Source organism: Cibotium barometz, chromosome 12 (assembly GCF_041138505.1).
Source record: "Cibotium barometz isolate CiBa-2024 chromosome 12, ASM4113850v1, whole genome shotgun sequence".
In the NCBI taxonomy this organism is placed as follows: domain Eukaryota; kingdom Viridiplantae; phylum Streptophyta; class Polypodiopsida; order Cyatheales; family Cibotiaceae; genus Cibotium; species Cibotium barometz.
In genome coordinates this window covers 34,178,435-34,204,077 of record NC_141057.1, presented here as the reverse complement: position 1 = coordinate 34,204,077, position 25,643 = coordinate 34,178,435, and the positions used below count along the sequence as shown (strand labels likewise).

General features: G+C 48.7%; 1 protein-coding gene across 1 annotated transcript in view; it reads right to left on the bottom strand.

Annotated features, from left to right (window-relative positions):
• Positions 1-779: 779 nt before the first annotated feature.
• The window catches only part of LOC147633332 (uncharacterized), a 61,854-nt gene continuing 36,990 nt past the window's right edge, over positions 780-25,643 (bottom strand). The window contains exons 6-10 of the mRNA XM_086805838.1: positions 5,781-5,834; positions 5,651-5,703; positions 5,472-5,561; positions 5,308-5,378; positions 780-1,033 (exon numbers count right to left, since the gene is read on the bottom strand). Coding sequence (XP_086661964.1) covers positions 982-1,033; positions 5,308-5,378; positions 5,472-5,561; positions 5,651-5,703; positions 5,781-5,834 — 320 coding nt within the window. The 3' untranslated portion in view covers positions 780-981. The remainder of the gene's footprint in view (positions 1,034-5,307; positions 5,379-5,471; positions 5,562-5,650; positions 5,704-5,780; positions 5,835-25,643) is intronic.

The following is a 25,643-nucleotide window of genomic DNA, read 5'->3' as shown; positions in this document are numbered from 1 at the left end:
TCTCTCTCTCTCTCTCTCTCTCTCACACACACACACACACACAGAGTTTAATGCATGCAGTGCATGGCTTATCTTCATCTTGTTCAGTAGCTTGCATTAGGGATAGAAACTCAAGCCAGGCTTTGACATCACTTAATTAAAGAAGCCATAGAGTGAATAGAAGTACTAATACATGGCACCTATTCAATCAGTAAATTATTCTTGTTTTAGGTGTGAATGAAGAAAACATCAACCATTTTTGAAGTTTTAGGTTTAACCAAAAAGAAATACATAGCTCAATTAGTAAATCATTTTGGTTTAGATGTAAACAATAAGGAATCCATGGCTCAAACCATCGTAATAGGAAACCGTTGTTTCCTCGTCTAGAAACGCGAAAACGCCATTTCCCAAGAGTCGTTTCCATTTCCGTTTCTCCGTTTCCTAATATACAATAAAAAATCACCCATTGATTTGTCTCATCTAGTACTTGCTTAGTGATTTTCTACAAATTTTGCTCACTATTTATTTCAAATTATGATGGTGTAATCTTCAAACTTTTCCCTAGTTATTAATTTTCTCATTATTTTTATATTATGTATCATACATCCACCGTTTCCTAGCTGTTTCTGTTTCCTAGTTTTGAGCCCTTGCCATTTCCCAGAGGCTGGCCGTTGCCATTGCGGTTTCCATTTCATGCAACTATGGCTCAAACCCATGTAGAAGAAAGGGGACCAAAATTTATCATTCTATAGATCTAAAAAGCTTGAAGCTCGACTCTTAACAGCATCTTAGCCAAATCCTGTATCCGCAATAGATTAGTCTCTTGATTACATTAAGTTAAAAAATCAACAATTTCAACAAATAAGATATTTCTTCAATCATTATCTGTTCTGCTGGCCAAAACCACCACCAATGAAGCTCGAATAGATGATCTATGCTCCAGAAGGTAGAGAAGTGAAATGTCAAGAAGAAAATGCAGACTTAGAGACACAACTTGCAGGTCTAGTACGCTAGTGCTCCCTTCTTTATCAACACATCCAGCTCAGCAGAAAACCTGTGGTCATTTAATGAAAGTCAGGTTAGACAATTTAAGCATGAATAAATGCTGCTGAACAACATAAACCATGTAGACACATAAAAGAGGGTTAAGAACACCCAATTCTGATAGCTAAGTGACTTCAACAATGGCTTCCGAAGTACACTCTTGAAGTAGTTTAGCCATAGCTTCATGCCTTGCCACATCCTTTGAATGAAACCCAACAGTGTTTGTTGCAATCCATACAATGGCTGTCCCAACATGGGAAAGAAGCCATGGCAGATTAGAAACTCTTGATGACAGGAAAGAGTAAATGAAAGGGGATGAAGGGGGTCTCCTTCAATGTCTGGCAGCTCTCCTCTGTGTGTGTGGGCATGTTTGCTTACAAGCACACATATCTGTTTGCTTCATCCTATTTACCTCCTTGCTTGATTCCGGAGACAGTCTTCTGTATGTTCTAGGAAACTTCTAGTGTAAGTAACTCTCCTCAATTTCCACATCTTTTTTCTCCTACCTGGTCCATAGAGACACCCATCCATGATACTAATTCAAATCAGCTAAGACAAAATACCCTTCCTCTTTTTCCTTTCTAGGCCTCTGGAGCTCCTGCTCTCCTCCCATAGCAGCACCCCCCCCCCCCCTTCCCCTCCCCTCCTGCCCTTCTTGGTCGCCTCTCTATTCCTCCGTCTCTCTCCTCGCCCTCTCCTTTTTTTCTGTGTTTTTCCTGTTTTTTTTTCCTTTCCTCTATTTTGTGCCCCCCTCCCTCTCCCTCCCTCCCTCCCTCCCTTTTTGCCTCAGCCTTCCGTCCTCCGCTTCTTCCCTCGCCTCTCGCCGGTTTCCTGTTGCTTGGGTTCGAGTTCGCTCTTCATCGGCGATTGGCAGCTGTTTCGGGTCTCCCTCCTTCGGAGGACTCCATGGCAGCCGCTCCATCTTCCCCGACCGAGGCCACTGCCCATTGCCATTTTTCAGAAGCGGACCTCCAGCGTTTGGCATTAGCAGTCTCCTCATTGAAAGCGACATCCCTGGTTTGCAAGATTGTGGGTAGCCAACCCCCCAGGGGTCAGATTCGAGATCTCCTGCAGGCCGCCTTGTTAGGCAAGCAAGGGCAGATTTCTAACATCCACCTCCTTGGCCACGGTTACATCCATGTGGATTTTGACTCAGCCGCCATGGCAGATAAGAGTGCTCAGTCAAAGCCCCTTCCTGTTGCGGAGCGCGCATGCGTACTTCACTCAATGGTTTTACGGCTCAAGCCCACATCCGACCCGTTGGCAGCTCTTGCAGGATTCCCAGTCACAGTTTGCTTTACAGGCCTTCACAAGGAGTACTACTCCCTTCTCAAGGTGATTGGCCGCACCTTGGGCCAGGTTGTGGAGTCCCCTTAGACGACAGCCTTGGTTGTCGCTAGGGTAGCCGGCATTCCGTCCATTAGTGTGATTGTAACTGCTCCAGAGGCTCTCCCCAAGATCATCACCTTGCCCCGCCTCAACGGTGGATGTTTTCAGCAGCGGGTGGAGTACTCTGGTCTCCAGTGCTTCATCTACCGCTAGATGGGATACCTAATGAGATCCTGCCCTCGTCATCGCTCGGCTGGCGGGCTCCCCCAGCTTCGGTTCCGTCGCATGGCGCTCCTCCTGGGGGGGAGGCACCCCCCGTTCCACCGCTGTAACAGCAACAACAAAAGCCGATGGTTACGGAGGGCTGGCAGCCTAGCCGACATTGCACCCCCCTCCCCCCCATGGATCTAACCTGGCATGCAGGACCCCTGAGGTTACGGTTCGATCTGAGAACCGTTTACCCCCGCATAATGCGGGAGATTCCTGTGGATCCTCGGCAGCCTTACAGGCTTCCTTGGTTTCAGCTCCAGAGACACGGTGCCCCCGACGACAGCTAAAGGATAACCTGCAACAGATACGAGAGATCCAGCTGGATCCGCGGTGGCCTCAGACGCTCCCTTGGCTACAGCTCCAGATCTTGCAGAGTTGGATGCCCCTCCCTGTGGGCCTGGGGTCAGCGTGGCTCTTGGAGAGCAGTTGGAGGTTCCAGCCGGGGGGCCCTCTCTACCGGTTTGCTACCAATTTATTTTGTCGCAATCTAGTAGAGAGGCTCTGCCCTCGAGATGACTCCTTACATGCATAAGACGACCCTTGTTACAGGACTGAGTATTTTTACCTCTTTTCTTAAGAATTGTGATTATGATTAAACATGTTTAGCATTCACTGATCATGTTTTATTCTGTATGCCATGTAATAATATTTTTATTTAAAAAAGAGAAAAAACTATTCGATAGTCTTTTGGGAAAAGCCTTTGTAATAGATTTTTCTAAGGGGAAAAGCATAGCTTTTTCCCCCAAACTTAAAAAGGGGGCCAAGGCTCTTGTTTCACCACAACACAAATTGGGTGAAAGCTTCAAGGAGATCTCCTCTACATGGAACAAGGGGATTTCTTCTCGGGAATTGTACAAGGGCTACGCCAACATCAAGTAATTAAAGAAATACCGCAAGGGGCGCCACTGCATTTTGGGGCCAATCGGTGTCCGTGTAATGTTTGCAGGAGCACTCTAGCTCCCCCTGTTTGTTTTCCTTTTCCAAGTCCTCAAGGGTGTTGAAGTGTTTTGTGTGCGAGTATTTGTTTCACCGCCCGTCAAATTATTTGAAGGCCGGTTTCATGGTTCCATTTCCGGGATATCATCGACTTTCTCAAGGAGGCGAGCCCGTGGTTGTCACATCAAAAGCTTCAACATGTCGAAAGTGAAAAGGAAGTGTAGGAGGCAGTGCAAGATTGAGTCTTTGCCTATATGAGGTGAAGAGCAAAAGCTGAGGATGAAGCTCACGAGAAAAGACACCAAGGACAAGAAGTAGTCTGCCAGGAACAAGAAGCAGTTGAAGTGCTATGGTGCAAAAGATGGGTGGAAGGCTATGGCTTTCGACACTTTGTCACCGGTGGTATCTTCACGGAGGCTTCCTGGGTTCGGCTTCTTTCTATGTTTAGCAGCGGTGGTCTACTATGCTTCATCGGGGACTTGTGCTTACCACTTGGGTGGAGTGCAAGCAGGTTTTGGGTGCCTGAGAATGTATCAGATGAGGCTCAGACAGAAGTGGAGGAACTTGATGAGGTTCTTATTCCCGAGCAGATACTGGCACATAAGGAAAGAAAGGTACGAGGTAAAGTTTCCCATCGCTATCTTGTGAAGTTCAAGAACTATTCACCGATGGATGCGAAGTGGATGGAGGAGGGTGGCTTAGCAGATTCACCTCAGGTATTGCTGCTTTATCTCGATGTCTTTGAGTTGGAGCCGACTCTTGCTACGGCTCATTCAGGTTCAGCAGAGCTGGGGTATGGAGCATTGCCTGATGCTCAAGAGGGGGGTAGCACCTCCCCTCCCTTGTTATAGACAAGCTCAGTTGTCACATGAAATATATACAATGCTGAATAGAGACTCACTGGTAGCACCGCTCTTGAGTTCTCAATGACTCAATCGTAACTGACTAATCAATGAATGAATATGAATAAGGCCTAGACTCCTATTTATAGTGTCTAATGTTGGTGAGTTGGCTACCAACTCTACCAACCCTAAAAATAATGTGTTTTCACAAAATAACCCAATAACTTTGTCTACTCTGGGCTGCTCATTGGCTGCTTGGAGAATATTGCAAAGATCTAGCACAATAGCCCTTACAAACACATTGGCCACGTACTCGGCCTCTAAGCTGGCCAATGGGTAGAAGTATGTCCACAACACACTTTGGAGAGCATGCACGTGACAACTCAACACAGGTTGTGAGCTACAAACGCATGGATTGGCTACACAACAGTTGGTGAAATTTCAAAGCAAAGAAACAGGTTATTGCAGAGCTATGGGCCCGATCAACCCACGTGTGTGGTTTATGGACACACCTATTAAACAAGAAACAAATTTGTCTTTACTCAGAGATAGAGCGACTTCATGCAATTATGCTTCTCAAAGGTACATTCCACACACTAAGTGGAGGTTGAATGTGTTTACTATAAGAGGTTGCTGGTGTGCGCAAGCACAACACACACACAACACTGGGTGTATGTCCATGAAGTGTGCTTATAAAAAGGTGTGTGGATACTCCTCCGAAATTGATGATGTGCCCACACATTACACCTGGTAGAAATCCTCTAAAGTAAAGACTTCAAATTAAGCATTTATACTAGTAAAGGGTTTCATCAAGCAAGTGTGTGCATGTGCTTGAGTGTGGGTGTGTATGTGTGGATGTGCAGATGGCATTAAGAAAATAACACTAATATGGACCTCAACAACATACCGGTAAACTGGAAAACCCACAACATTATAGAAGCATCCAGTCACTGATCTCACAAATGAGCCTCCAATGCCCTGTAAGAATACTCAGGTTTTTCTTTTAGAAAATCAAGCAACCCGGTAAAAGTAAACATGCCAACACTTGAAAGAAGTATGCATGTCAAAAACCTGAATGCCATAAGCGCCAGCCTTGTCCATAGGTTCCCTTGACTTGACATAGGCATTTATTGCTTCCTTTTCTAGATTACCGAAATCAACCTGGCACAAAATTCCATATAAATCTCATCCATGGCATCAACCTATAACTTAGTTGAATTTTTTGCTAGAATGGCAAGCCAAAATCTCACCCTAGTCTCCTCCCAAAAAGTATGCACAAGAGGTGGTTTACCGAGAACTGGATCTGGCACAAAGACAGCAGCGTTAACTATGCACAGAGTTCCGCAAGACTTAAATTTTTTTGGTTCAGATGGAACTCACCACAAGCTGAGGGAAGGATGAGGGAAACACCAGTAAAAACCCGATGTTGTCGACCTGCAAATTCAATATTCAAGTAAACTTAGGAGGTGACAAAAGCCCTTATAATGACATACACAAACCGCCTCAATAAAGGGAATGAGCAAAGGTAGAATGGATCGTCTTATATAAATAAGTAGATAAAGCCCCAAAACAAACCAGCACCATTGGATTGCAAAGATGAAGAACCATTTAATATTTTTCTCTATATACGACGACCCTTTCCAAAAACTAAATGGCTTGCATAGTGTTACATGCGTAGCAGAAGTCTACTGATTAAGGCATGCTTAATGTATGCTCTGGTGCAATTCACTTTAATTGTAGGAAAGAGAGGAGAAAAAGACATGGTCACCTCCTTCTGGGCAAGAAGAAACACGGTCGCGTTGCTCGCTGAAGCTCCCGCCTCCACCCTGCATTGTGCGCCCGCCTGCACGCCCCCTATCTCTATCGCCTGTGCGCCTCCCTCCTCTCCGCCTGTTCGATTTTTCACCCCCCGCCTGCCTTCGCTCCCCTCTGTTCGCTTCTGCGCCCCCCCTTCCTGCCTCGCTGCTGCACCTCCCCCCGCCTCTTCGTTTTTTGCCCCCAACCCCCTCTTCGCTTGTTCGCCCCCCCTTCCCCTCTGTCGCCTGTTTCGCCCCCTCATTTCCGCCTGTTCGCGCCCGCCCCTCCCCCTTCAGCAGCGCCCCGCCTCCCCTCCTTCTCGTTTTGTTGCCGCCCCCCCCCAGGCTTCTACTTCGTTCCCCCCCTCTCCCTCCTCTTTCGTGTTGTTCACCCCCAGGGGGTTTTATTTATTTTTCTTCATTTTCATCCGGTCTTCCGCCTCTTTGGGTGCAGCCCGTTTCTTGCAGGTTTTCCGCATTCGCTTCGCCTTCGCCTGAGCTTCAGACTCTGATGGAGACTCCTCCCGCCTCGCCTCAGAGGGACTCACCCGCAGCCCCCTCGCCCGCCCCCGAGGTCATCCCCATCAGGCTTTCTCTTTCGCCGGAAGAGGAAGCGAGCCTTACTGCAGAGGTGGAACGCCTCCAGGCTCATTCCACCATCTGCCGTATAGTCGGCACTCGCCCCAGCAGAGGGGAGATCAGGGATCTTCTTCAGGCTCGCCTTCTTGCAGATGTGGGCAAGATCCTGGATGTACAGCTCCTGGGCCGGGGCCACTATCAGATCGAGCTCGAGGCCGCCCAGAGCGTTGCCAAGGTCCTTGCCATGAGTCCTCTGGACATCAGGGGTGCTCGGGCTTTCTTCAGACCTTGGCAGCATGGATTTGACCCAGCAGCGGCGGAGCAGGGAGAGCGCCTCTTCCATATTACAGTTTGTTTCCCTGGTCTCCGCCGGGAGTATCTTCCGCTCCTCCCCAGGCTCGGAGCATTGGTGGGCTCGGTACTAGAGACGGGCCCCTCAGCAGCTTCAGTGGTGGCCAGAGCAGCGGGGCTACCTTCGGTCAGAGTGTTGGTGCCTGACATCTCCTCCCTTCCTAAGGTCATTCAGCTACCTAGGATAGGGGGGGGGTGGATAGATCAGAGAGTGGAGTTCTCGGGGCTCCCGAACCAGTGCTTCATTTGCAGGCAGGTCGGTCATCTGGCCAAGGCCTGCCCTCGCAGGAGACCTCGACCCTCACCACAGCAGCAGGCTACTGATGGCCCGCCCACAGATTCGGCTCGGCAGGCTGCCTCAGGGACACCTGCTCAGGCCACAGAGACCTCGGAGTGGCAACCTGGACAGGGGCGCCGCCGAGGGAGACAGCCACAGCAGCACGCACAGAGACCGCTGCAGCAGCAGCGCCAGTCTCAGCCTCACTGGGTTCCCGTGAGGAACAGCTTTGCTCCCCTTCAGGAGGAGACCCCTGCAGCGACTGAGGACCAGGAGATGCCAGCTCCCCCTTCTTCACCCCCCCCACCCCCGTCCCCTCCCACCGCCTCGTCTCCACCTTCGCCTCCTCCCGCCTTCGCTCCGGTTTCGGCAGCGGCTCCCTCTCCACCTCCCTCGCCTCCCCCTCCTCCCCCTCCGCCCGCCTCACCTTCCCGGGAGACCCTGGCAGTTCCCTGGCGCTCACCTGCAGTCCGGAGAGCGCTGAGCACTGACCTCGCTCGAGCATCACCGAGGAGACCTATGCCGATTAGGGCCTCACGGATTTCATCTATCCGCAGTCGGCTGAGTCGCCTTGGCATTAGACAGCGCTCGGAGGCCTTTGATTATACCTTTACACGGCTTTTTGGAGCAGAGGGCCCCCATGAGCCAGCACCCATTCGAGTTCATGTAGTGATACCTCCGGCCCGCGGGGAGGAGGCACTAGACTCAGCGGTGGCCTTCTCGTTCCCTCTATGTGGACCTTGTGATCGGGAGTGGACTCTAGAGCTCGCTCTCAGCACTTTGAAGACTCAAGCAGTTGAGTTTTCTCACCACATGAGCGATCTGGAGGTGACTGATGTGATAGGCCGACTTTGGGAGTTGGCTCATTTTTTCTTGGATCCCGGGAGTGTGGATACCTCAGGGATTCGGCATCTGGTCGTGCGCATAGTGGCAGACTTGGCGCGCGACCCTGGATATGTGAGTATACACGAGGTTTCTCTGTCAGAGCAGGAGGCAGTCGCCATGGGCCACAGCCACTGGCGCCTGATCCGGGATTCTTGCAATACACCGGGTGGGCAGATCCGCAGCCGTTCGGATGGGGACTATTCTCCATCCAAACCGCTTGCGAAGGCCCGCCGTACGGCTGAGACAGCATCCACCTCAGCAGGGCATCCATGAGGATCATCTCATGGAATGTACAGGGCCTTGGCGGAGCACACTTTATACGCTATCGAGGTTGCTTGAGGCAGGAGCTTCAGAGATGCCTGGTTGGTGGCAGCATTGACATTTTGATGATGCAGGAGCACCACTTGGGTGAGAGCAGGATCCGGAGATATGGTTCGGTGATGCCTGGTAGATGGGACACTTTTTGGTCTGCAGGGTTTGGTCCTTTGGGTGGACAGGGAGGAGTATGCATGGTTATTGCAGATGTATGGCGGCAGGCCATTGTGGATCGAGGGATCATTGTGCCTGGTAGAGCACAGTATGTCATTCTGAGGATGCGTGATGAGCTATTGGGTGTGCTCAACATCTATGCGCCCAATCATGCTAGTGCCAGAGCAGAGTTTTGGACTCAGGTTACAGATGCATTGCCAGAGGCCGCACATTGGTGTGTTGGGGGAGACTTCAACATGCTTGAGGACCCGGCAGATAGGGTGGGAGGCAGTCATGTTACAGTGCACGGCACGGAGCTTGCAGCTTGGGACCGGTTTTGCATGTCACTGAGGATCACTGATGCATGGCAGCATGGGGCTTTCTCCCGGTCTCAGGACAGTCTTAGTTTCTCTCGGTCGGATCGCCGGCAGGGAGGGACTAATCTATCTCGGATTGATCGCTTTTATGTGGGCGATTGGTTGGGGGAGCGAGGGGGCTCCGTCGGCATTCTTGCTGGCACTTCATTTTCAGATCATGCGCCAGTTATATTGACTTTGGAGGAGGGGACACGGGAGCCCAGCTTGCAGTTGAGGATCCCAGAGAGGGTACTTGCAGACCCCAGTCTCGCTGAGGACATTGAGAGGATCTGGCATGATAGTCAGTGCTCTGACCAGGATGCAGCGGGCCAGTGTGCCCAGGGACTCATTGATCTTAGCTCTTTTCTACACGCTGCAGCTTTGACACGACTGGGAGAGATTCGCGAGCGAGAGCAACGGCTGAGACGCAGCCTTGCTTCGCTACAGCGCCTTCAGGAGCAGCAGCCTGCATGTGAGTGGGTGGCGTCCCAGCTGAGCCAGGCACGCCAGGAGGTTAGAGAGGCAGAGGAGCAGAGACATGAGTTTTACTATCATCGTCAGGCCTCTCAGTGGACGCAGCTTGGTGATAGAGTGACTGGGGAGTTTTTTGAGATCACTGGACCCCGTCATGCGCGAGCAGGGGTTCGCCAGCTTGGTAGACCGGATGGATCGATAGCTACTGAGCTCGGGGAGATCAGAGCCATTGCCATTGCTTTTTATAGTGACTTGCTTTCAGCGGAGCCAGCCACTGAGGATCGAGATGTATGCAGACAGACTGTGTGGGCCCATGTGCAGAGGAGGGTCACAGACCATATGCGCACAGTTCTAGGTGCGCCTCTGTCAGAGATTGAGCTTGCCGAGGCCTTGAGGGTCCTGCCGCGACATAGTTGCCCAGGGGAGGACGGACTGACGCCGGCCTTTTTTATGCGCTATTGGGACCTTTTGGGGCCAGGCCTCCGCAGGGGCTTTCAGCATGTTTTGGACACTGGGGTGATGCCGCAGAGCTTTTCAGAGGGCTTGATCTATCTTATCCCCAAGGGAGAGGGAGTATCAGATGATATTCGGCATTGGAGGCCTATTACAATCCTCAATACTGTCTACAAGGTCTTGGCAAAGGTCTTGAGTTTGAGGATCCAGCCCTTCCTGGGGGAGTTGATTCATGCTACTCAGATAGGATTTGTCAAGGAGCGCAGTATCCTTGACAACATCTTTACTTTCTGGGAGGCGACGGCCCGAGCTAGGTTTCTTGGCGAGGACTTGGTCGTGATGCTTCTCGATTTTGAGAAGGCATACGATAGAGTTGATTGGGGATTCTTAGAGGGCACTATGCTACGCCTGGGCTTTGAGCCAGGATGGATCAGAGGGGTGGCAGCTTTGTATTCCACAGCTCGCAGCCAGGTGCTGATTGCAGGAGGTCGAGGGCCGAGTTTTGAGCTGACCAGATCAGTCCGTCAGGGGTGTCCTCTCGCCCCTTTCCTTTTTCTCTTCTTTGCGGAGGCTATGAGTATGTATTTGACGGCAGAGGAGGTTGGTTTGAGAGGACTTCAGCTCCCAGTCCGGGGGGAGGATTTGCTTGATGCTGAGTTTGCAGACGACACGAGCTTATTTTTGCATGGCCAAGAGGCCAATCTTATTCGGGCAGAGCAGTCGCTCCAGGTTTTTAGTGCAGCTTCGGGAGCATTGATCAATTGGCGCAAGACAGTGGCCTTTTGGATCAGTAGTGCTCCCACTCCGGCATGGAGTCCGGACCCCGGTTTTAGATGGATTCCTCCCGGCACAGCAGTGCGGTATTTGGGATGCCAGATTGGCCTCGATTTGTCACCTGAGCAGCAGATTGCCCCGCTTCTTCTGAGCATTCGGAAGAAGCTATTGTATTGGAGTACAGCTCGACTATCCTTGGCTGGGAGGGTGGTGGTGGCAAATCAGGTGCTGTTAGCGACTATGTGGTACATTACGTCTTGCTGGATTTTCTCGAGCTCTTGCATCAGCCAGGTACAGAGGCTGATCAGGAACTTTCTGTGGTCTGGGCGGGACGGTCAGCCAGCTCGGGCAAAGGTTGCATGGGCAGTTATTACACTTCCGCTGGCTCAGGGCGGTTTGGGCATTGTAGATCCAGTTGATCAGAGTAGAGCCTTATTGGGGAAGCTTATTGTTCGGGGGTTGCTTCCAGGCGCTGAGCCTTGGAAAGAGCTCCTCTTGCAGCGACTGCAGGCCCGGGCGCCTCCTGCAGGGGGTACTTGGGCACCAGAGATTCGCTGGATCTTCATAGAGATAAGGAGGACAGGCCTCAGTAGAGGATGGGAGGACAGATTTGCTTTGAGTATCCTGAGAGCTTGGGAGCTGCTGAGACCGGGGCTCTCTCAGCGGCCTCCTTCTTGTGTTAAGGAGCGGGCCAGGCAGCCGCTCATCTGGAGCCCAGCGGTTCGTACAGAGCAGGGTCATATGCTGGGTTCTCGGCCTCGTCTAGCCTGGGGACCTTTAGCGGCAGGCCCAGCTCGTAGTTTTGGAGACTGGCAGGCTTTCTGCAGTCTACCAGAGGAGACCCAGTTGGAGAGGCTGAGTCACTTCAGAGGGGGGTTGATTATGAGGGATGATATTCAGGAGGCACTTACAGAGGAGTGGTTCACACCTCTCGAGCCAGTGGCCCCACGGTGGATGGGAGCCTTTACACAGTTGGAGATCCTGATTGCTGTCAGAGCTAGCACTGAGGATGGCAGATGCCTCTATTATGAGATTCAGGATGAGGGCAGACTCCAGAGAGTGGAGGTGGAGTCGCCTTTGGTTGCAGAGTGCACCTTTCAGAGGATTCGGGTAGTGGCTGCCGCTTCTCGGAAGTGGCATATTGACCCCGACCCTGCTGACGTGCTCCCGTATTGGCGCATATGGGCATATGCAGCGCGCCCCTTGGCCCGGCTACAGTGGGACCTCGGAGAGTACGAGTGGCATGATCCTTATGCATCCCTTGAGGCCACAGAGATCACATTTTTCCAGTATACTGTTCGGCTGGGACGGCATATTTTGACGGCGAGGAGGACGGTTTCTCCAGCGACAGCGGGGCATTGGCGATTGCAGGGACTATCACAGGAGTTCCTGGAGGATTTCTGGGCTCGGCTCTGGGCTAGTCGACAGGCCCGCAGGATCTCGGCTTTTCAGTGGCTGGTCGCCCACAGGGGCTCAGCAGTTGGCACTTGGCTTGTTTACAGCGGTCTTCCGGCGGCCTGCGTCCGATGCGGCCACCCTATGGAGACACAGAGACATTGCCTTTGGGACTGCCCTCAGGCACAGCAGATTTGGCTGCGGATGCTGCGTATTCTGGCCCCCCTCTCTCCAGAGGGTATGTTTACGTGGGGTGCCGCTGCTTGGTCGACTTCGTCAGGGCCTGCTATGGGCTATGAGATGGAGCAGGGCAGTCAGGCCATCAGATTTATTAGGGGCCAGCCTCGCCTGGTTCCGGCACCGGATTTCTCATCCGCCAGCTGGACACAGGAGAGGGATTTACGATAGGAGCTCCTCAGCAGCCTCACCATCTGGTTCACCTGGAGGGCTCGGTGCTTTACGGCCTTTGAGGGGAGATTAGAGCCACCAGCAGAGACTGTTCGGGGGATTTGGCAGGAGTTGATCCACACCCTGCGAGGACAGTACGACCGCATCCGGGGAGACTCAGATGAGGCGATCTTACGGCGTCAGGCCTTTCATACCACTTGGCGCTGCGGCCCGTTCTACACCCTACACACGGGATCCCCCCGTTGGCACTACAGGCCACCTGTTTGGCTCTTTCCCCCCCCCCATTGTATGATTTAGCCGCTCAGTTCTTTAGACTGATGCTTGTATTTTGCAGCACCTAGGGAGAGTCTCCCGGGCTGCCATGATGTATTCACTGCTCTTCTCTCTGTTAGGAGCAGGAGAGATCTCTTTTGTAGCCCTACGGGCGTTTTTTACATAACTAATGAAAGGATCTTTTCTCGGAAAAAAAAAAAAAAAGACATGGTCACCCGATTGGGTAGCAACCACCCACTTAAGGACTCCCACCTTGAGTGTATCTGCTTGTATTGCTGGATATATAAATGGAGTAGAAATGCTGAATCAAGATGACCCCTGTGAATTACTAACCTCTGTGAACTGAGCATGGGCTAAGTTACGGGCTGAACTGGAGGCATGACTGTGCTCATACAGGCTCGTTCTGTGCTTGGGTGGGCTGCCTGCTGGGCTCAGAAAGATCTGGATCCTTCTCTTGGTGGGTCAAGGGCTCGTGCTGGGGATCTCTGTTGCTCTTGAAGGCTGAATCTGCTTGTGCTTGAATGCTTGAGAGATGAGAAAAGAGGCTAGTGGGTGGCCTTATTATAGGCTATTTTACCCTAATCAGGCAAGCTTGTAGGCTGCAAACACATGGCCGTGGAGGGCTAGTTGGCTGGCATGGACTTTAAGCTGTTGATTATTAACCTTAATAATAAGGCTTTCCTTCACATGTGTGGGCGTGTAAGCCTGGCCAGCCTAAAGGAGGCTGCCCCTGCCCAAACAGGTCGCCCAACTATGGCAGTTCACACTGTACCCGACCTGTTCCAGCCAAGCTTCATCCCCTGTGCAGGCTGCCCAGATGTCTGCCCTCCCTGGTGTGCCCTAATCAGCCTGGCTTTGCATTGTATGGTGCCCATGCTGCTATGTGCACATGATACACAGATCCATAGACACAAAAACAAATTGCAAACATTGTGATGGCCACTTAATTAACGTGGAAGCCTTTTACGTAAGCTTAACAATATTGCATACACCCGTAGATATTATTTTGAGGAGAAGGCTGATGAAGTTGCAAAGGCCATTATTGGCTGTTATTCATGGCATGGAGGTGTCCATCTAAGTCCACGACCATGTCAGTGCACTGATCAGTGAAGGCTATATGGGCTGCTTGTAGAGGAACAGGACAAGCAAAAGGCTTAAGGGAGAGCTCCTCAAAAGGGCTATGTATGTAGAGGCTCGAGGATTCAAGTAAAAGAGAGAGCTGATGTGTAAAAGCACGAGCGCACATAAGAAAGCACAAATTGGTGTCTTTGCATATCATACTACATTATTGTTTGAATTAAGAGAATTGTTAAGATCTTAAGGGTCAAGCCTGTTATAGTGGTACTAGAGCTGAGTATCCATTCATCTTAGTGGAATCTTAATAGTTTCTTAATTGAACATACGATAACGGATGACGTGGCCTAGTTAAACCAAGGACACCCCGCAAGAAGCTAAAATTTTGAAGCTTTATGCCATTGGGTACAAGAACTTAAGAAAGAGAATGGTGAAACAAGTATGTTCACTGAATAAATATCCACATGCTGAACCATATCAGTTGATATAGATACCCACATGTTGAATCTACTGACAAAAGTATCCATATGTTGAACCATAAGAAAGAGAATGGTGAAACAAGTATGTTCACTGAATAAATATCCACATGCTGAACCATATCAGTTGATATAGATACCCACATGTTGAATCTACTGACAAAAGTATCCATATGTTGAACCATATATATGGATGTTAATATCCACATCATAGAAGCCGTAACTGTTCATTTAGGGATATAGTGCTGTCCAAAACCCACCAGTAGTATAAGAAATATGCTTGGTTCTATTCTGATGCATGTAAAGAAGAAAGTATAGCCTCACTGTTGAATACACGCTTTTGAGCCCAATACCAGTAATCTTTCCTTTGCATAATCAAGAGTCATGTGGATCATCTAAAAAACAAGTTCATCATGCAACCTAATATCCAGTCTATGCTAAATCAATGTATCAACCACCACTCTAGAAAAGGTGAGCAAAAGCAAAAAGCATCTATGCAAAGGTAGGGGTTGTTTTCACTCAAGTAGAAAAACCTCACTTTGATACCACTAACAAGTCCATATCACAAGAAACGTTTCATCGTTTTGACGTGTTTTCTTTTGTTTCATTTCGTTTCGTCAAAATGGAAAGGTTTCGAAGTGACACTTGTCAAATCAAATTGGGAAAAAGAAAGAACTAAGGAAAACACATGAAATTTCAACAATTGGGTGTGAAATTAGATGCGCTTGAGGTCGAAAATATGAAATTGGAAAAACATCCTTTCTTCCATGCAACAGTAAATCGGCATTTCCGTACTGCAGTTTTTCGGCGCCCATTCCGTACAGCAGCTAGCTGCGCCATCTTTACTACTGCTCGGCTGCTCTTTTGCAACTGATGCGCCACGCTTTGCTGCTCTTGCCACCGCCAGCTGCACCACCACCTATTATGTAGCGCCCGCCATTGCTAGCTTGCTCCGCGCATGATGCCCCTATGCAACACGCTTGTTGCCACTTGTGCAACCTACAAGTCGCCATTGACTTTCTGCATCAAACCAAAATTGGGGCTTTTCGGAATTTCAAAGAAATTGCACAAATTGGACCTTAAAGCATCAACAGGATTTGGGGCTTTTCAAAAAATTCAGCTCCCGATTCTTACATCAGACTAGTGCTCTCTATCCCTACACTTGAAATTTCAATACATTTGTACATTCACAGCCACCAGTGGGCCACTTTGTAGTCATACAGGTTGCATGGTGCATTTAGTGGACATTGCCTTTCCACTGTGTTCGGACACTTGCAGTGTGTGAGTAAGATATCTTGTTTACAGGAACAATGGTTGGCAATGATGTATTTGGTATGCTTACAGTTGAGGACAAGCTTGACGAAACTACCTACCCGTTGTGGGCTTACATGATGAGGCATTTGCTAGTTGCCAAAGGCTTATGGAGCCTTGTCTCAGGTGATGAGCCTACCCTGCTTTGCCAGTGGTAAAGTAGCCCTCTCCCACAGGCAATCAGGACACGACATCCTTCCGTCATGGTAGCATGTGCACCTCCTCCTCACGACAAGAAAAGGTGGGATGCTCAAAATGCCCAAGCTCATGCACTCATTTCTCTTTTGGTGATGAAAAGGAGAATTATACCGCACATTCGTGTGTGTCAGACACCTAAGTTGGCTTGGAATGCACTTGAAACACTTTATTATCAACTGCGCAATGAGGCACGTGTGGCCTATTTGAAGAAGGCAGCTAGACATGTTGCATCCGGACGAGGGAGACTCTATGGATGAGTACTTGATGCAGGTTAAAGACCTTTGTGAGTAGCCAACCAACATTAACGAGCTCATACAAGACAATTCTCTCATCACTTCCATTCTCAATGCACTACCTGACTTGTATTAAGGTCTCGCCACCACACGGATTATTTATGAAGGGCAATCCCAACGCACTCTTTTGTTGAGTTGGTGTCCTTACTCTTGCAAGAAGAGCAATCTAGGGTGAACAGGTCTAGCATGAGGATTGGGGATCAGGCCTTTGTTGCCCAAGGCAAGAACAAAGGCAAAGCTTCTGGTACTAGTGGCTATAAGCCAAATGGTGGTTCAGCCCCCTCTTCTAGTAAAGATGCTAACAAGAGAAATAGTGAAAAGCCCAAGAAGAAGGGCAAATGCAATTACTATCGAAAACAAGGTCATTACATCAATGAATGCAGGAAGCACCTTGCAAAGGACTAGTGCTGAGAAGGAGGAGTCCGCAAACTATGCAAAGGATGATTGGACTTTCAATGTGCAAAGGAGGCTAAAGTTCAAATTTAATAAATCCAAAGTTTTTGGCTATTGATGACTGGACTATTATTTATAGGAGCAATAAGCACCATACATGTGAGTCTTGGGTTATTATTGATTCAGTGTGGTTTGGACCTGGACCAAGAGGCTTATTCTTGCCATAGACATGGCATATCACAGGCGGTCTTGCTGAGGGTCCCTTAGGACAGGCTCTGGTGGTATGGGATGCCAAGGCTACTCGGCTTGGCCTATGGGAGTGGAACCTTAAGTGTTAAATCCCCACCGGATCTCCTCGTGGAACACTCCTGGTACATGACTCAAAACTTGCAACAAACAAACAAACAAGAAGGGGGTGCAGGCCTGACTCACCTCCCAACCTCGATCGCCGTGGGCAAGCCCACAAGACTTGGCTGTCCCCACCGAGCCACGAGTTGAGCTAACTAGATGGATGTACCGACCAATCTCTACCTCGTGACGTCCCATACCGCCATGAAGCTACCCTCGCGGGCCTCGAGACTGCTGCCGACCTCGACTGCATGAAGCAGGTGCACGTCTGCACTAGATCCAAACTCCTGACCATAGAGCTCTCACAAATCACGCGAGACTCTATATGGCTAATGACTTAACCTTGGCCACCCTTTTATAGGCTCTTGGCCGGTCATCAGGCGTCCACACTTGGGCACCCGCCCGTCCATACTTGGGTGCCCGCCCGTTAGTCTATCCCTAACTCAGCTCGCCAATCAGCCTACCTAGCTCCAAGCTTCCCTAAACCTCGAAGCTAGTCTTGTGTGCGTGTAGCACACGGTAGATACACACTGTGCACATAAGAATGGTCAGGCGGGCGGCCAAGTGTGGACGCCCGATGACCGGCCAAGAGCCTATAAAAGGGTGGCCAAGGTTAGTCATTAGCCATATAGAGTCTCGCGTGATTTGTGAGGCGAGCCTGGATCTAGTGCAGACGTGCACCTGCTTCATGCAGCTGAAGCCGGCAATAGTCTCGAGGCCCGCGAGGGTAGCTTCGTGGCGGTATGGGACGTCACGAGGTAGAGATTGGTCGGTACGCCCATCTAGTTAGCTCAGCTCGTGGCTCGGTGGGGACAGCCAAGTCTTGTGGGCTTGCCCACGGCTGTCGAGGTTGGGAGGTGAGTCAGGCCTACACCCCCTTCTTGTTTGTTTGTTGCAAGTTTTGAGTCATGTACCAAGAGTGTTCCACGAGGAGATCCGGTGGGGATTTGACACTTGGTCCCTGCCTCACGGGAGGTCGTAGATGTGACCTACAGTTTGGTGGTGAGCTTGCATGCACCCTTCTATGTGTTCTAACCTTGTGTGTTTAGCTTGTGTATCAGATTATCTTATGGAGGGAGTGTCACCATTTAGTCCCTTCACCAGTCTTGACCAATGTTTCACACACTGAGCAAAGCCAAGGTGTCAACGGGGATTTTTCCACAAAAGAAAGCTAAAGCATTTACTGGCAAAGTTTGGCTTGAAAGATGGCTACGCAGCATGAGCACCGTGGGATTTTTATCAATAAAGTGACTTATAAAAATTATAAGTTGATGTGTTCACATATCATTAAAGATGGGCTGGACATATTATTATTTTGGGCATGGACAGGTGGACAAAAGGAGGCACCTAGAGAAAACTTGGGCTACAAGCTTGGGAAAACCACAAAAGTTGATATTTTGGGCAAGTTCAACCACTTTATTTCTAAATAAGCAAGAGGAAGGATGCACATGAAGAAGCGGAGTCAGGCATCAGTAGAAAAACGTTTTCTCTCTTGCTGCTCCTGGCCGACTACAACTCTTCTCCCTCTCTTGATGCGCTGGCCGTACAACATCCTCTCGCTCTCTCTCTCTTGATGCACTGGCCGTACACAGCAGTCAGTACTGGCCATACATGCCAGCCACACGTGTGGTTTGTCTTCTTGTGTTCTTCACTCTGAGTCTTGGCCTTGTTATGGGCAGATTTTGGAGGAATTTGGGACAGTTTTGAGAGCTCTACTAGGGCTGATTTGAGGCTCTGTTTTGGTGCAGAGTTCGAGGCTGTTTTTGGCTCCGTATCGGGCTGTTTAATGGACTGTTTATGAGCTGATTCATGGGATTGTTTTAAGTCAGTTTTTCATATGGCTTTTTGGTGCTGTGTTTTTATCTTGGCACTAGATAGAAATCTGGGCAAAAGATTTGCTGATGCTTTGTGGAAAATCCAGTGCTCTATGCACCCGCACCTTGCTTTATTGTAAAAGCTTCTCTCTCAATAAGAAGTTCCTATGGGGGGCCGGCCGTTCCAGCTCAATGCGATGTATTTATATTGTTTATGATTCTTCCGCTGTGTTTTCATGCTCTGCCTGGTATTTGAAGTGTTGGTTTATCACTCTGGGTCCCCTCTTCGTTACACTGGTATCAAAACATAGGCTTTCTTGGAAGCAAGAGGCTTCCTTCCAACAATGAGAAAGAGTAAAGATCAGAAGTGGGGACTACACTGACCAATAGTTTTGCTATTGAGCGTGGAAGCAGTCATGGGCAGTAGACAGTTTGGTCTAAGGATTTATGCATTCAGAGATTTTATCCTCGAAGTATGGACTTTGCTTTATGTGCCCGTGTTCAGCACTTTCTCCATATGGATTATTGTGGATTATAAATCAAGTTTATGAGCAAACTACATGGAGCTATCTCTCAAGATATCTTATGCGCATGCTGACGAGATATTTCTTTTGGCTTCATGACGAACCTGGCAAAGAAAAGCTAAGTATACTTTGAGTTTTGCAAAGTTGATGCTTTTTGGCAATTTATTGTAAGTGTTTTTGGACACTTAACCCTTGTATGCCTGTGCAAGGAGAATTGTGTTGTTTGTTTGCCTTGAACTGTTTTAGGTAAACATTATGGTTGAAAGCTTGGTTTATATGGTTTTTCTTACGGATATATCCAAGGACTATGAACAAAATTTCTAGCATATCTTTGCTCGAGGATATATACAAATGCGATGGTTCGACGCATCTATATGGCTATTATTGGCTCAGTGATTCTTCTGCTTTATACACAGCTCTTTGGCTCCTTTTGCTTGGATGGAGTATGTTTTTGGCTCCCTATTCTATGGGATGCAGTGGATTTCTAGAATTTATGGATATCTCATGGATCGAGGATTTCTCTATGGATTTCTATCATCGGCCGAAATGCCTATAAAACTATTGGTGCCCGAAATGCCTATAAACTATATGCAGCAGAAATGTTTATGGAGCACCAGGATATTTATGCTTGTGACTCATTCTCATCTTATGTTCTACACTTGAGCCCACCTCTCCTTCCAGGTCTGTGATCAGAATATCACCACAGAGTATACTTGGTAGAGTGAACTTGAGCCCACCTCTCCTCAAAGGTGTGAGGTCGGAGTACCAACACAGAGTGCATGTGGTAGAGTGAACTTGCGCCCACCTCTCCTCCAAAGTGTATGCTTTGAGTCTCTTTCAGCGCTGGCCATACAGCATCCTCTCTCTCTCTTGATGCGCTGGCAGTGAGTCCTGGTTGTACACAGCAGCCACACGTGTGGTTTGTCTTCTGGTGTTCTTCACTCTCAATCTTGGCCTTGTTATAGACAGATTTGGGGCTATTTTGGAGGAATTTGGGACAGTTTTGAGAATTCTACTGGGGCTAATTTGAGGCTCTGTTTTGGGACTGTTTTGGCACAGAGTTCGGGGCTGTTTTTGGCTCCGTACCGGGCTGTTTTATGGACTGTTTATGAGCTGATTCGTGTGACTGTTTTGAGACAGTTTTTCGGATGGCTTTTTGGTGCTATGTTTTTATCTTGGTACTATATAGAAATTTGGGCAAGAGATTTGCTGATGCTTTGTGGAAAATCCGGTGCTATATGAACCCACACCTTGCTTTATTGTAAAAGCTTCTCTCTCAATAAAAAAGTTCCTATTGGGGGCCGGCCGTTTTGGCTCAATGCGGTGTATTTATATTGTTTATGGTTCTTCCGATGTGTTTTCATGCTCTGTCTGGTATTTGAAGTGTTGGTTTATCACTCCGGGTCCCCTCTTAGTTATAGGGAGCTTTACAGTTGGTATCAGAGCTAACCTGATCATGAAAGCAGGAAACCCTACAAGGTTTGTCTGTCTCGCATGTCAGCACCCTATTGTTTTAAGTGAAAAGCACATAGAGTGTTTTTTTTCAACTTATAAAAACAAGGCTTGGGATGTTCAACCCATACTATCTTACTCCAGGCATGACGAAAGACTTTGGAGATGGTCTGTTGCCTAGATTCACAACACGGTTTCCATCTGTCATGCATGAAGCATTAGTAGGTGGGAGGGTTTTCGCATACTTTCTCGTCTTTTCTCGCGTAAAAGCATGTTTTTCTCTTTTTAGTTTCTGAAATTCAGAATCGGTACTCAATTTCTTGCAGCACTATACACTTTATCCTCTTCACCTCACCTATGGAGCCGGAACTTCGCTTTGATGACAACCTATCGGACCATGAGGAGCACCCTCAACCCAATCGGCAGCTTGTTGAGTACGAGTAGGAAGAGGTGGAAGGGGTAGAAAAATCTTACGAGCAGGAAGAAGTGGAAGGGGCAGAAAAATCTTACTTTTAGGAGCAAATGGCCAACCTCCGGGCAGATTTGCAAGCTGGTATTCACCAACTTTATGGGAACAGGTGTTACTTCTTCAGAGTGCACTGGTTGGTTCAGCCCCTACTCCAGGTATGGTTGCTTAGCTCCTTCCTTCACGTCAAACGCTTTTGCGGGTGAGAAGAAGGAGAGGACAAAGGAGGTTGTAGACTCCTAGCTCAACTGTTGGATCGTGCACTTTGAGTTTCATCCTTTCTCGGATGCTCGGAAGATATAGATGGTTAGGGGTCTCCTGAAGGGGAAGGCCCTTACTTGGTGGAGAGAACTCAAGGATAAACCCATTACTTCGAGGCACAATTTCGCGATGAGTTCATGCAGGCAAAGGATGAATTTGATGTAGTGGCCAAGTTTGCGGACTTGGCTATGAAGCACATGTCTTTCAACATGTATTTACAAAGATTTAGGGAGTTGTAGTCCTGAACGGCACACATGGATGCCACAACATTGTGTGGGTTTTTTATCCATGGGTTGGCATGGGGACACAAGCTCCACGCGAAGAAAAATCATAGCAAGAGACTAGAGGATGCCATTCGGTATGCTAGGATTTATGAGGAGACGATGGCTAGTCTGATTCAGAGAAATGTCTCCCAGAAACCTCAAGCCACAGAAACCTCTGAGCAAGCTTCCCAACATAAACGAAAGTTTAAAGCTGAGAAGGCTCCACAAAACCAAACCCAGGCTTTGGGTGATTCCAATCCAGAGAAGGATCAAAGCACTAGCAGAACTTTCGTGAGGGCAGGTGTTTCACTTGCGGTCAAAAGGCTTGAAAGCAAGTTGTCCGCAGGCGCAGACCAAGCCCATGGCTGCTCATTTGACCGAAGTGATAGAAGTTGGGAGTGAAGACACAAACAAGTGATCACTTGTATCGTGGGTGTGAACTTGGCGGCGGGACATGGACACATCTGGGACAGGTGTGTGTCTCGGTTACCAATATCGATCCAAAGCTATATAGAGTCCCTAGATTTTTTTATTATGAATCTAGATAGGATCGATGTTATACTAGGGAAAAAATGGTTTTGTAGTCATGACGTCCATCTAGATTGGAAGGGTCATGTATTGTCCTTTGTAATAAGAGATAGTCCTGTATGTCTAAAGGGTGATTTTGCAGTCCCACCCTCTATTTTGTAAATTCAGTAGGACTTCGTAATATAATGGAATATTGTATTTCATCTGGTTAATTGTGGTTAATAACAATTAAGTTAGATGTTGGGACACATAGGATTTAGAAAGCATCAGGGCGGGTTTCGCATATGTTTTTAGGGCAGGTTTCACAGATGTTTTTAGGGCGGGTTTCACAGATGTTTTTAGGGAGGGTTTCGCAGATGTTCTCTCTTGAATTACTTTATGAACTTCTAGCTTGATGGTTGGTTGATCATAAACTTCTAGCTTGATGGTTGGTTGATCATAGGATTGTTTTGCATCCCAGGGTCTTAGATTGTTCATGTTGCAACTTACAAGATGAGCCAGCTAGGAGAGGATTGGGACAGATCCCAAAGGTATATCTCCTTGGGACGCTCCTATAGGACGAGTTATTGGATGTGTGGTTTATCTGCTTGTTTCTTTTGTACCTATAGGTTGGACCATGTCATCAAGTGGAAGTCTAGTGGCACCAAGACCGAGTTGGGGAAGGACTGATCACCCTACACCAACTTTAAAGTCTAAAGGAGATTTTAAATGGTGTTCATCTTAGTGGTATGGGACGCTAGAATCTGCAGCATGTAGACTTTCAAGGTATGTCTATATTTCTTACCTAGGCATGTCCTATCCTTATGGCGATAGTTAGCCTAGGACAGAGGGTGGAAGAGACGGTGGGCAAGAGTTATGCAAGAATAGAGATAGTGGGTAGGAGTTATGCAAGATTGTGACCAGGGCAGTTTGGGTAGGGTTGCAGATTCTGTGTAGTATTGGGAGGGCGAATCTTTTCTCCAGTTTAGTGCTGACTTATATGATTCCTTGAGAGGGCTATGTCAGACCGATGGGCATTTCATTCGGTATTGGCAGTTTTTCTAATCATTCTCAATCCAGTGGGTGGGCAGAGAGGATGGAATCAGGTTTTGGAGGTTATGCTTTGTGCATACGGCTCTTGGCGACCATTTTATTAGGACAGGTACATCTCTATGGTGGAGTTTGCCTATGATACTACTGAGCATATGGTTCTGGCATTTAGCTAGAATATGTTCGATTTTGATAGCTTGAAGGGGACACAATTGTGGTGCGTGATAGTTTTAAGACTCTCTAAGAGGGAGGTATGCGATCCCCTAGGTACGAGGAATTATTGGATCCTGAAAAGGATGGGTCTTATGCGCTACCGGAGCTATCTGCCTAAGGGCCGGCCTCAGATCCCAAGCTCGAAGTAAATTGGCTACAAATCTATCCTCAAAAGCTGGACTAAAACCGCTGGCCCGCATCTCTGTGAAGATCCATCTGGTACTCTGCGGCCAAGGGCCCCCTAGACTTGGGGTGCGGGCTGAAATCCGGGCCAAGAGGGAGTCCTTCCAAGGCTCACCACCGGGAAGGAGTCCTCTAACAATCAGCTTGCCCAATAGGGCATGGCTCTGAATAGCACGGTCAATGAGGCCTAGCCTCCCTCTACGTCGTGGCTGAATGATCACTCTCCATGCCACCTTGGCCCTGGCAGGCCTCCCGTCATCGCCGGCCAATAAGAAATTCCGGATCAACCGCTGTACTTGGCTAATACATGCTCGAGAGAAGGGCCAGCACGAAGTGATGTGCCACATGGTAGCAAGAACCTAGTTCGCCACCACCACTCTACCTGCAAGGGAGAGTCTCGCAAAACTCCAGTACAAAAGCTTCTTCCAAATACTCAGAAGAAGAGGGGCGAGCTGCTGCTCAAGAGAGATATTAATGCCCACCTGGCAGCCAAGATAGCAAACTGGAGTGTCCCTCAGGATCCACTGGAAAGCCTCAACTGGGTGCCAAGTCGAGGCGGGCGCGGAGCCTACCCAAAAACCACACGACTTGTGCCAGTTGATCTGTGCTCCTAATGCGCGACAAAAGATCTCGATCGCCTCTGCGAATCTCTAGAGATTCCCCACATCTCCTAAAAGGTAAGCTGCTGTGTCATCTGCAAACTCTGAGTCAAGCAGCTCCTCCCGAGTACAGAGGGGGAGACGCAATCCCTGAAGCCCAGTTTCCTGGGCTGAGAGAAAAGCAATAAACCTGCTATTATTGGCCCTTGCTTTATTTATTAGCTTTTTAGCTATAATTAGCCCCTAGCTATTATTTATAAGCCCACAGCCGGTCCAAACCTCATCCTATGCCCTTAGCCTACGTGTGAACCCTCTAGGTCCCCACACCCTCCTAAGCCCTTACCAAGGTTAGTAAATGCCCCACCTTGGGTGAACCTAACCCTAGGCTGATCAGGACATTAACAGCTATGGAGACATCTTGATGCATTGTAGAAGTTTTGTGGTGAGACCTTACAGTCAATCTTGGCAGCAAGACCAAGGTCCTGATCTTTAACACCTCATACTCGAGGCTAGCTAGCATGTCTTTTTTATACATAAGGTACTCTGATGGAGATTATCACTTCATTCATATACCTTGGGGTGACTTTCACAAGACTCATCTTCTCCCTATGAGGCCAGCTGCAAAGGCACGCTAGGTGAAAGAGTATGCATCCTTGGCTTGCTTGGAGAGGCAGTGTTTCCACGATCACTTTCAGGAACCCCGGACCAGGGTCTGGATCTTTGATAGCATGGTACGCCCTGCAGCACTCTATGGGGCCCCCTTTTGGGGACCAAACTTGGGAGACGAGGTGTGGAAGAAGATAGAGAGACTGTAGATTCTTATGCTGTCCAACATGATTCAGAGCAAGCAGTCGGTACCACATGAGATTGTTTTGGCGGAGTTTGAGGTAGCACCCCTTGGTGACATATGCCTTATTCCAGATGACCACATATATACATTGCCTACACACACACTAGAGGACAGCCACCCCCCCAACTTTGGAGTCCTCGATGCAGCTGGACCAAGGTGGACATCGCCGATAGCATGTTGATGTATCTGTACAGGTGAGATGCAGAGATTCTTTCGCCACCTTACCCGCTTGCGAAAGCATGTGTTCTTTGCCAAATGTGAGGCAGAGCTATACCATTTCTTCTTCACAACTCAGATGCTTGGTGCATTCTTGAAGAAAAGAAACCACCCACACCCATCAAAGATCCTCTAACATGGGAAGCCTATGCACGACATCTTTATGACATGCCGAATCAGCCCATACCAAAACCACAACAAATCCCATGCCCCACTTCGGCCATCCTCTTCAACACTACCAATGTCACCAAGGCCATACGCAA